General features: G+C 47.8%; 1 protein-coding gene and 1 long non-coding RNA gene across 2 annotated transcripts in view; one reads left to right on the top strand and one right to left on the bottom strand.

Moving 5' to 3' along the window:
• Positions 1–262: 262 nt before the first annotated feature.
• Positions 263–5,657, bottom strand: LOC111939926 (uncharacterized). The gene is made up of 2 exons (XR_002869379.2): positions 5,447–5,657; positions 263–2,045 (listed from the first exon to the last, which is right to left on the bottom strand). It is a non-coding gene; the product is annotated as an uncharacterized LOC111939926 (long non-coding RNA).
• Positions 5,658–5,938: 281 nt separating this feature from the next.
• Positions 5,939–10,526, top strand: part of WNT3 (Wnt family member 3) — a 46,326-nt gene continuing 41,738 nt past the window's right edge. Inside the window, exon 1 of the mRNA XM_023942401.2 lies at positions 5,939–6,052. Within this exon, the coding sequence (XP_023798169.1) occupies positions 5,973–6,052 (80 nt within the window). The 5' untranslated portion in view covers positions 5,939–5,972. The remainder of the gene's footprint in view (positions 6,053–10,526) is intronic.

Genomic DNA, 10,526 nt, shown 5'->3' with positions numbered 1-10,526 from the left:
CCCACGTGGTGCCAACACTATTTCAGGCAAATCTGTGCCAGTCCAACTTAACAAGGTCTTTATATTTCCTGAAGTTTGAGATGGGTTTTGTAGCTCACTCCCTGTGCTCCACGTTGCCATAGCCACTAAAACCCGTGTGTTAGGCCTTCATTAGGGTTTTGGGTTTTTTTCCTGAACATCTCCTTGACAAAATAGAGGAAAGATCTGAAAATCTAATGGAGTTTGAAGTGTGAGGTGCAGATGGAATTGAAGTAGATGACAGTGAAATAAAGATGTTTTTATTGACAGTTTGTAGCTGCTCCAATTCATGGGCACCCAGGCACTGAGGTGAAATGTCCTTAGAGGAATTCTGGCAGTGCTGGAGGAGCCAGCACTTCCCCTTCACTCATTTCCTGTGATCCCCTGGCCACAGAGGATATTTGTGACTAGAAAGGAGGAGAACTGAACCTCAGGCAGCATAATTTCTCCTTTTTCTGCCCTTCAGATATGAAATCTGGGATTCCAGTTCTGCTCCTCTGTTCATCTGCTCAATATTTATCAAGGCTGTGATTCACAGCTGTCCCTTCTTCTAGCTCAGGGCTGCACAGAGGGGGAGGCAGCTCCTTCCTGGAGGAGCTAATGGGATACACACAGAAAATGTGATTTCCCCAGGTTTACAAGAAATCCAGGCACAGATAAAGGACCTGGGCCACCAAAATCGTGTGTGAGGAGCTCTTGGGAAAGGTAAGAACACAACACAAATTTCTTGATTTGGATCTGAGAGCAGGTACTACAGCAGGTTACACTGCAAATGTTTTAAAATGCAACCTTTCAGTTTTAATAAAAATATATCTTTTGTTTTCCTAAAAAAACAATAAAATTTTCAACAAAAATATATCTTTTGTTTTTCCTTTTTAAAGGAAACCAGAAATCTCAGGGCCTTGGCCATTGGATATTGCAGGAAATTGGCTGAAAAGAGTTTCTACCATCAGTGGTAGACAAAAAACATCCCAAGTGGAGGAATTCTACATCATCAGCTTAGAATAGCTTGTAAATAAATGGAGTGAGGTAAATGCTATTTGCAGGGGAATAAAAAGCCATAAAGTTATTGCTGAAACAGTAAAAGCAATGGCAAAGGGTTTTGCTAAGCTCAGAGGTGCTAGCACAGGATGGCTCTGTCCAGGTAACACCACCTGGGTGAGCCCAGGTAACACCAACTCACAGCATTCCCACCAGAGGTGAGGAGCCAGGAACAGCTCAGGAGCAGAGCCAGAGGGAACACAAGGATCCAGGAGAGAGGTTAGGTCAAGAAAAATGAGGAACAGAGAAGTTTAGAGGGATTGTTAATGTTACCTGCCACAGGTTAGCAGCAGACAGAGCCCTCAGAAATACTCAGGATTTCAGCAGTTTAAGATGGAAGGAGTCAGACAGTTCATCAGGCTTTGAGGAAGGATTTCCTCAGCTCTTTACAGATTTCCTATAATTATTTCCTTTAGTATTGATTAGCCATCGGAGTCCTAATGTCCTGTTTTACCTCCACGTTAGACTCTAACAACAAAATTTAACCAACAAACCCAGCTTGTTTTAGGACTTGCTAACCCTTAAAAGACCATTGTCCAAGAGATCCACCTCCAATTCCTACTCCTGGTCATGCTCAGAAGTGAAATTCAACCTTAGCACCCACTTATGCCACCCTTCACCTGTGCCCTGGGGTGGACCTGCAGGTCAAGCCCTCTGACCCTGTCATTGCTTAGTGCTGCACCACAGGCCTTGTATGGCCCCTGCCATCCCCAAAACTCTGAGCCAGGGGTCCAAACCCCCTCTGAGAGCTCATCCCAGTCATCCATCTCTGCCCTTGGCTGGGAGGTGTGGGTTGTCCTCTTCACATCACCCTGACCCTGGGGTGACTCCACCAGGAGGGCTCTGAGCTCCCGGAGCATCACACACGGTTCCACACCTTGAGATCCATGCTGAGCACAAATCCAGGAGACTCCAGGATCCCATCCCCTTCCCCAGGCACTTGGTTTCTTCCTGCTGGTACATTCAGATGGAGAAAGGAAGAAAAGCTAAAAGAAGGCAAAGTTGCACAGTTAGAGCCCGAGGGGAAGGAGTGGCACGTTTCCAATGTGATCACAATGCTCCTTTGCTGGAGCAGTGTTGGAATAAACCAAAGGATCCCTTTGGATGCCTCGGCACCTCCAGCAGCTGAGTTTGCAGTGCCACAATGTCCCACAACACACAAGGACCTCTGTACTGACATTGTAAAGGCAGCAGGACTTTTCTTGAGCAGCCAAACCTCTGACTTCCTCAATTCCTTTCATTTCTGGGCATATTGAAACTGGGCTATGAGAGTCAATATTGCCAAACTAGACAGAGTGATGTGATTGAAAAGACCCTCAGTTAATAAAACTGTCACTCAGCAGCACAAGGAGGTATCTATGAGTGAAATTTTGAAATTGTACTCTTTTGGGTAACTGTCATTTGCTCTTAGAAATTACATTTAAAATTAATGTTTGCTGTAGAACTTATAAATATTTGTTCAGGCTAGCATGAAATATGCCCAGGATAATTTTAGCATGTACGCATCAGATTTTCATTTCACATCAGAGAAGACTCAAAGTGAGTCTGTTCCCTTCACAGACAATGGAGTCTTCATCCCTGGGAGACAGGTCCTGCTCCCTGGGGAGCTCTGCCTGCCGTCTCAAGGCTTTGGGGATCAAGGCTGATATAACCAAAGACAAAACTTAGAACTGCCATTGTTTTTCTTCTCGTTTTTCTGCTCATTTCACTGGGAGAAACTTGGAGCCAAGAGTCTCTTGTAGTTAGGTTAGGGACAGGCAGGACCTTCTGCTCCCAGGATCTCCAATCCAAAGCAATTACAGACACACCCCAAACACAGTCTCCTCACAAAACGTGGGACAGCACAAATTCCTTTATGATGCCAGGACAGACATGTTCAGAGAGCAGTAGAATGGAGAAGATAAAGAGTGGGGGGATGAGGACCTCCAGAAACTTCCTCAGACACCTGCTGGAGCCATGGAGAACACTCCCATGAATTCAGTGTGCTTGGGATCAGCCCTTTACTGTGCATCTTTGTGAACCTGCCTGTGGCCATGTCAGTTTGGTGTGTGGGAGCTTTGTACCTCTGCTCTTGCTGTAACACAGCCCTTCCCGAGGCACACTGAGATCTCTGCCCGACCACAACTACATGTAAAGCCTCTGAATTTGGGTCTGGGGTCACTTTTCCACCTGGTTCCTGCAGAGCAAGCACTTTGTAGTTCAGTGTTGGCTACATAAATCCCAGCACCCAGAAATTAATAAAGAGCTTTTTGTATTCCCCAATGTCTGATGGACAGGAACATCTCAGCCACCATAGAATCATTAAGGTTGGAAAAAACCTTTAAGATCATCAAGCTCAACCATTAACCCAGCACTGCCAGGTCCACCAAGACCTTGATGATGGTCTCCAACCAACAACAACTCAATGCAGATTTCAAAAGCTTCCCCCAGCTAGATTTCTACAGTGTCTGAGTGTCATCTCCCATGGGCTCAGCCACCTACACTATCACCTGAGATATCTCACTTCAGTCTCTCCTTTTGCTGCCTCTATAGCAGTGACACTTTAGTGACAGAAATTCTGTCCCTTGGTACTTTTAATCCTTATTAAGTTTGTGCAGCTTCAGAACATCCACCAATACAAACCTGGGCAGCACTTCCAGTTCTGCTTTCACCAGAGCAGCTCAAGGCACTTCAGTGCATTTCAGACAGCCCAGGGCAGTAAGAGAAGAGTGCCTGGGACCATCCCCTGGCCCTGGAATGAGACAGTCAGGGCACCTCATCCATCCTGAAAAACTCCCTTAAGCTCCAGAATAGGTGGGTCATATATTAAGGGTCTATGTGGAATAGTTCCTGTCCCACACTAACCCCAAACTGTGACTAAAATCTCTTCAGGGATGGGTAAATTGGCCAGGCCAGCTCCACACCAGGGTCCATCTTCGTGGTTAAAAACACGGGCTATAAATTTCAAGATCTTGGGAACATTTCCAAGTGGGATTTAATTTACTGGAGCAGATTAAATCCATGTGTCCCAAAATGTCATTTGACAATTGCTGCTTTCTTAGACCCAGGCAACTGAGATCAATAAAACCCATCAGGGTTCCAGGAAGATTTTCCAGGACAGACAACACCCAACATCTCCTTTGGGATTCAAAAATCCCACAAGAGAACGAGAATATTTAATACCTATGGTGGGTCATAGTCAGCTGGAGAACTCATCAGAGTAAACCTGGAGAAATTTGGCCTCACAAGTCCCCACAGCAGGTGCAGGGAGTGATGGAGAGGGGAGGTGTGAGCAGCTGCTGAGTGCCCTCCCTTGGGTGTGTGATGGCCAGGACAGCAACCAGCCCTTCTGAGAGCAGCACTGCCCCGACTCAGCATCCAAACACGGCACAATCAGGGAGAACTGGCAGTCAAGAACAGCAGAAGCAAGGGGCAGGTGCATCAAGGGATCATGGAATGGTTTGGGTTGGAAGGAACCTTAAAGCCCATCTCATTCCACGTCCTGCCATGGCAGGGACACCTTCCACTACCCCAGGCAGCTCCAAGCCCCATCCAAGCTGGCCTTGGACACTTCCAGGGATCCAGGGGCAGCCACAGCTTCCCTGTGCCACTGTACAATCAAACAACAATGAGGAATTTGTTTCTGCCCAGAGCCTTAAGATCAGGAGAAGGTCTAGAGCTTTCAAAAACATGAGATACATTGAGCTGCCCAAGACAGGACCTTAAATCTCCATTACTGCCATGGCTCTGAAATAAACTGATTTGTTGGCTGCTCCTGAAGCACCTGATCTTGAGGTGGTTCCACCTTGGGCCACCCCACGGTAACAACAGAGCTGTGGTTGCTGAGATGCTTTAGGAGAAAAATCAACTTGTTTGCCTTCTCCCATTTCTTTGTCCCATTCTGTCGAGTCATCCCCTCTGACTGCACAATAGCTCCTGTTACAACAGGCTCTCTGTCCAATAACACGTATTATTAAGGAAAATCTGTGTTGGGTCTATTTGCAAACCATGAAACGGATTAGGGTGGGTTTTTGTTACATGTGTAGGGGTTTGATAATGTTTTCATCTTCCTGCATCCAGAGATGCACTTCACAAGCAATCCATTGGTGGGACACGTCCCCATCTGCCTGCTCCCCTCTCACCATGACATGGCATTTTTTTCTCAATAGAAACCCAGGCTGCCACTGCTCCCCCCTCCATCCATCACCCCCCCACACTGAAAACCTGGGCACTGCAGGTCTCATTTCAACTTTACCACCAGTTTTGCCCACACCACCACATCCAGAGTGTTTTCTGCCCCTTGGTGCCCCCATCTCTGTCCATCTGAGGAACAAGTTCTGTCTCACTCCCACTGTGAGATTAAGCTCAATCACATCCACCCCTCCCCACAGCCACCCTTCATCCTTACCTTGCGAGTCCTGACATTCAGGGGCAGCACATCCTGGGCTCCAAGTGAAATTGGGGGGGAAAAAAAATATTAAAAAATTCAAATAAAAAATCCTCCCCCCAGATCGCGGTGCCCCAGTGGAGTGTGGTGCACAGAGGGTTTGTCCGTGGCAGCGAGGGCTCGGAACAAAGTTGTGGGGTGGAGGGGGAGGAGAGGGTGATTGACAGCCCTGGGCTGAGCCTCATCCCTCACCTTGGGCCATGCGGTCTGATTGGCCGCCTGCTGACATCCCCGAGCCCTGCACTTTTTAATAGACGCTTTTGGATGATCTACGGGGGAAAGGCTTGGAGAGGTGTGTTTCTGACAAGCCAGAAAGTCATCCGAGCCACGAGGGACTTGGCTTCACTCTTTTTTCCCCCCCTTTTTTTTTTTTTCCTTTTTTTTTTTTTTTTTTTTTTTTCCTGGGAGGAGGGGGATTCTTCATTTTGGCACTTCATGTTTTTCTGAAAACTTCGCGGCGATTTTCCCCTTGCACCAGCCTGGACTAATGGATTACCACCTGCTTGGACTAATTCTGTCTTTTCTCTTCAATGGCACAAAGGTCTTAGCCGGTTACCCAATTTGGTGGTAAGATTCCTTCCTCCCCTCGCCCTTCCTCTCCCTATGATTGATTAATGAATTCATTAATTATTAGCCATGGGAGCTGTATGTTCCTTCCTTTTCACCCCTCGCCCTGCCGAGCTGCCCATGGCTGCATGGTGGAGCCTAAGCGTAATTTCTTCAGATTTGACCTGTAATTAATGAAATCAGTGAAAAGTTTGGGGGTTATTTTGAAAGGGCCATGCCTGGGTTTCCCTTTGCGCAAATGGAGGCTTCCCCACCACTCTTAATTTCTCCATTTTCGGCACTGTAGCAATGGGCTCTTGGTTCAGATGTGAAAGGATGCCGTTTTATTTCCTTGTGCAATGGGAATTTTGTCTCTTGTATGACTCTGCCACAGGGATTTTCTTCCTTTCCATGAAACTGCAATTGATCCTTTAAAAAAGAATTTAATTTTATTTTCTGTTTGGTTGCCGTGTTTTTTTGGACTTCTTTCCCTTCTTTTGTTGTATTCTGTCATGTGAATTTAGTCCGGCAAATAACGCAAATGGCACCTGAGAAAACATTCATTACTAAAATTGCTCAAAGGTGGATTTTGTTCATTTTAATTATGGAAATGTCACTAATTTCCTAGCACCAAAGAGAAAAAGAAATTTTAAAAGGATTGGTTGTATCTTATAATGAGGCTGATAAGTAACCTGAGTTACTTATTTTAAAAATAAATCTAACACTATATAAATGAATACAGTAACAAAATGCAATTGGAAACCCTTTAGAAGAAGAAATATAGAATTAAATATTCCAGGTCATTTAAATCCAGCAGACAGCAAGTTGCATAACCGAATATTTCAGTTTATTTCTGTCTTTCTATAGGATTTCTTGCTGGAATATCTCTTGTTAAGTTTCTGTATGTGCCAGGTAGGGGCTGTGAGCCTGATGATCCATAGGGAAAAGAGGGAGATGGTGGAATTTGGTGCTACTGAGATTCTTGGGTTATTTTCGCCTTTCCAGAAAAGTCTCTCTTTTTTATTACTGAATTAGATCCTTTCAGTGCCAACATGGAGATGGCAAGAAGTAGGTGGGAGTGAACTTGGGAATGGACTGCCATGTCTGGGAATATTTAGAATTCTGAAGGGAAAAGATGAATATTTTTTTTTGTAATAATCCATTTATTACCGTGGACTTTGGGAATGAGAATGTGCCATTCCAGAGGAGAAAGACTGAGAATACAATGAGAAGTCCCCGCTCAGGAAGCGTTTCAAAGCTCTGCAGGTTCATGAAATGGCTAAATCACAGCAGGTTTTCCTGGAGAATTAAATTATTTCCTCGCCCTGAGCGTGGCTGCCGAACTTCAGGCCCTCAGCCTGGGGCAGGGGAGGCTCCTGAAATACAGACAGCAGCACTTTGATTCCTTCCATCCCTTTTTCCGCCATCTGGGCAGCGCTGTGCAGGCACAGGGCGGGCGGTGGGACAGGTCAGGACGCCAGGGCTGGATCTGAAGGCAGGAGCAGGGACCCCTCGCTGTGACATCAGCATTCAGCATCCCACCCGCCCCTGACCTGCCCCAGGCTTTGATATAAATCAGGATTTAATGCCCAAATCAAGGAGGGTTTCAACTCTCAGAGCGAGGAACCGAAAGCTTCTTGACCGAAAAGGTCTCGACTTCCCCTGTGAAGCAAAAATGTCCCCGTGAGCAAAATGTCTTCAGTGCCTATTTCCAGGAGCAAACACTGCAGACAGGTGTCTGCCCCAATCCCTTCTCCCAAAGCCCTCTGAGCTCACCCCAGAGGAACAATACAGAGGATGTAGGACACAGACACCAGGGGCATGGCAAGCAGCATCCCTGGGAAAGGAGGGAGTCAAACACACTCTCCACAGAATTTCATCCACAGATCCAGGTTTTGCATATTTTTGTAGATTCTGGCAAGACCAAAGTGCCAGGGAGTCTCTGCTGCTTTGGAGGGACGTGAGGAGGTGCCCCATGTTGGGCTGAGGTTGCAAATGCTGTGGGGTTTTGGAGGTTTCTTGAAGGCTGAAGGAGCAGAAGGGCAGAAATACCTGGACCAGGGCTGCCTGGCTGCTCAGGCACAGACAATGGTCCCAAAGCACACAAATTAAAGGTCTCCTTTGGTCCTGCTGAAGGCTTTCAATATCTGCTGTGTGAAGATGAGGTTTATGTAGGGGGCTCTGGCATGGTGTGATCTGTGCTCTTAAAAAACATCATTTTCCGATTGTCTTCCTGATCCTCTGATCTTTAGGCAGACACAGAGCAGGCTTTGGGGGATGAGCCCCACTTGCAGGGTTCAGCACACCCAAAACGGGGCAAGGGAAGCAAAGATGGGGCTCAGCATCAGCCTGGTCCCCTGTGCTGGTGTCCTGCACAGGCCAGGCTGGACTGAGGCACAGCTGCGTTTCCTTACCCACAGCTAAACCCATCCCTGGTAAATTTGAGACCTTCGGGGGGACTGTTCATGTGGCAGGGCCCAAGGATGCTGACAGGCAGTGCCCTGTCCTGCTTGCACAACCTTCCTGGGTGTTTTCCTGCTGGATAGGGAATGTTTTGGCAGCAACATCAGAACAGATCCTTTCTGTTGTGGGACAGAAACGAGAAAAATATTTATTCCTGTGGTGGGGAGGAAGTGTCTGGGTGTGCCCAAGGAAAAGAAGTGTGAGGAGAACAGGCTCTGATCACCCTCTAAATGGGTTTGGGGTTGACTGGAACAATCCTGCTGCTCCGTGGTGCAGCCAGACAATGCCGGGACCCCAGCAGCAGTGACACTGCAGGGGATAAAGGCAAAGGATGGAGCTGCTGAGGATTTGTGGTTGTGTTTTATTGTGGGGCCAGGGAAGGATGGGGTCTTTCACCTTGTCCAGAGAGAGGAGAGCCCAAGTGCAGCCCTGGAACTCTGCAGGGGGGTCCTGCCCCAGCTCTGGGCACAGGGTGCACAGCAAAGGGAAGGTGCCTGTGCTGCACACCCAGATCTTGGGGTCCAGACCTGCTGGTGACGGCAGGATGGAGAAGCCAAGAGGGGTTTTCAGCCCAGCTGGGTTGTTGGAAACTCCCTGACATCGCCTTGTCCCTGCCCAGGCAGCTCTGAGTGAGGTCCAGGGGTGGCTCAGACTGTGGATGTAACCTCCAGTGAGAAGGGGAGGTATTTTGACACAGGTCCAACCCTTCTTCACATGCTCCCATCCTATTACAGCCGTGCGAGGGAACAAATGGGGCACAGATGGGAAAAGGTCAGCGAAATGCTGCCTGTGAGTGCTGACAGGAGGAGCTCAGGCCAACAAAGCTCCCTCAGAGATGTGTCCAACACTTTTGCTGTCTGGTTACTGCTGCTGGAAGAGAAGGAGGAGATGGGGAGCAGTGGTGGGGCCATGGACACCGAGCTGCTGCTCCTGACCCAGCAGCAGTGGCATGGGCAGCAGGGCCGGGGCCGTTCCCAGCCCCGTGGGATGTGCCAAGGCCAAGCAAAAGAGGTGGTGGTGACACCAAAAACCCCTCCAGTTGTTTTTTTAATCCCAAATACCCTGATGGCATGGATAATGCCCTGGATGGCAGGACATGTCCGAGTCATTGGGGTTGGGTATGAAGGACATGCCGTGTGTGGGGATTGATGGGTGGGCCCAGACCTTTGTCGTGACTGTTCTGGGAGAATTTAGCTGGAATTCCAGCCCATCCAGAGCTGTGTCAGTGCAGGCCAACAGAGTTATTGTGTCCTAGGAAACAACTAGAAATCACTCCCAGGACATAATACACATGCAGGGGCTGATGAACAAAATCAGAGAGACATTTCCACCCATGAACTGCGAAGAAACACCAAAAGCTCTCCTCTTCCATGGGCAGCATTCCCCAAGAAGTCTTGAAAACCTCTGGTGTGTCACCAGCCTGGAGAAAGGAGTGAGGTTTGGGGTGATTGGGTAAACAGGGAGTAAAAAATTTCAGCCTCGCTCCTCTCATCATCTGGTACTAATGAGTCACTGCCCATAGCTGTGACTGTCACCAGGCCTCTCCCCACCCAGCATTCCCGTGTCTCTGAGCAGATGATTTGACAACTGTGAGAATGGCTTTGTCTATCATAAGTTATTAAATTTTCTCTCTACCCTTCAGAAAGGTTTTTTGGGGGAAGCAGGAGATGCTGGCAGCTGGCTGAGGATCCCAGTAGCCTTGGGCCCTTAGGAAGAGGCAGGGAGAAACTTCAAAATACATTCTCACTCATGCCACAGCAGCTTCCTCCTGAGGAAAAACCTGTGAGAACCTTTTCACACAGGTCCACTCAGAGGTGACATTTACCTGGTCCCCTTCAGCTGTCAGTGCCTCACCTTGCTAGGACAAATGGGAACTTCATTTTCTTAGCCATCAGGAGTTTTCCCTCCTTTGAAGATTCAAAACATTTTTATCCCACAGCCTATGTCCTGTTAGAGACACGTGGACCTTGCAGCTTTATTCTAAAGGAGTAAAATTGAGTGCAGCACCACCCAATGATCTTAGTGAGGTCCC

The sequence above is a fragment of the Cyanistes caeruleus genome, chromosome 27 (assembly GCF_971803275.1).
Source record: "Cyanistes caeruleus chromosome 27, bCyaCae1.hap1.1, whole genome shotgun sequence".
Taxonomy (NCBI): domain Eukaryota; kingdom Metazoa; phylum Chordata; class Aves; order Passeriformes; family Paridae; genus Cyanistes; species Cyanistes caeruleus.
Note: the sequence above shows the minus strand (reverse complement) of the source record. Positions and strands in the feature narration are given on the sequence as shown.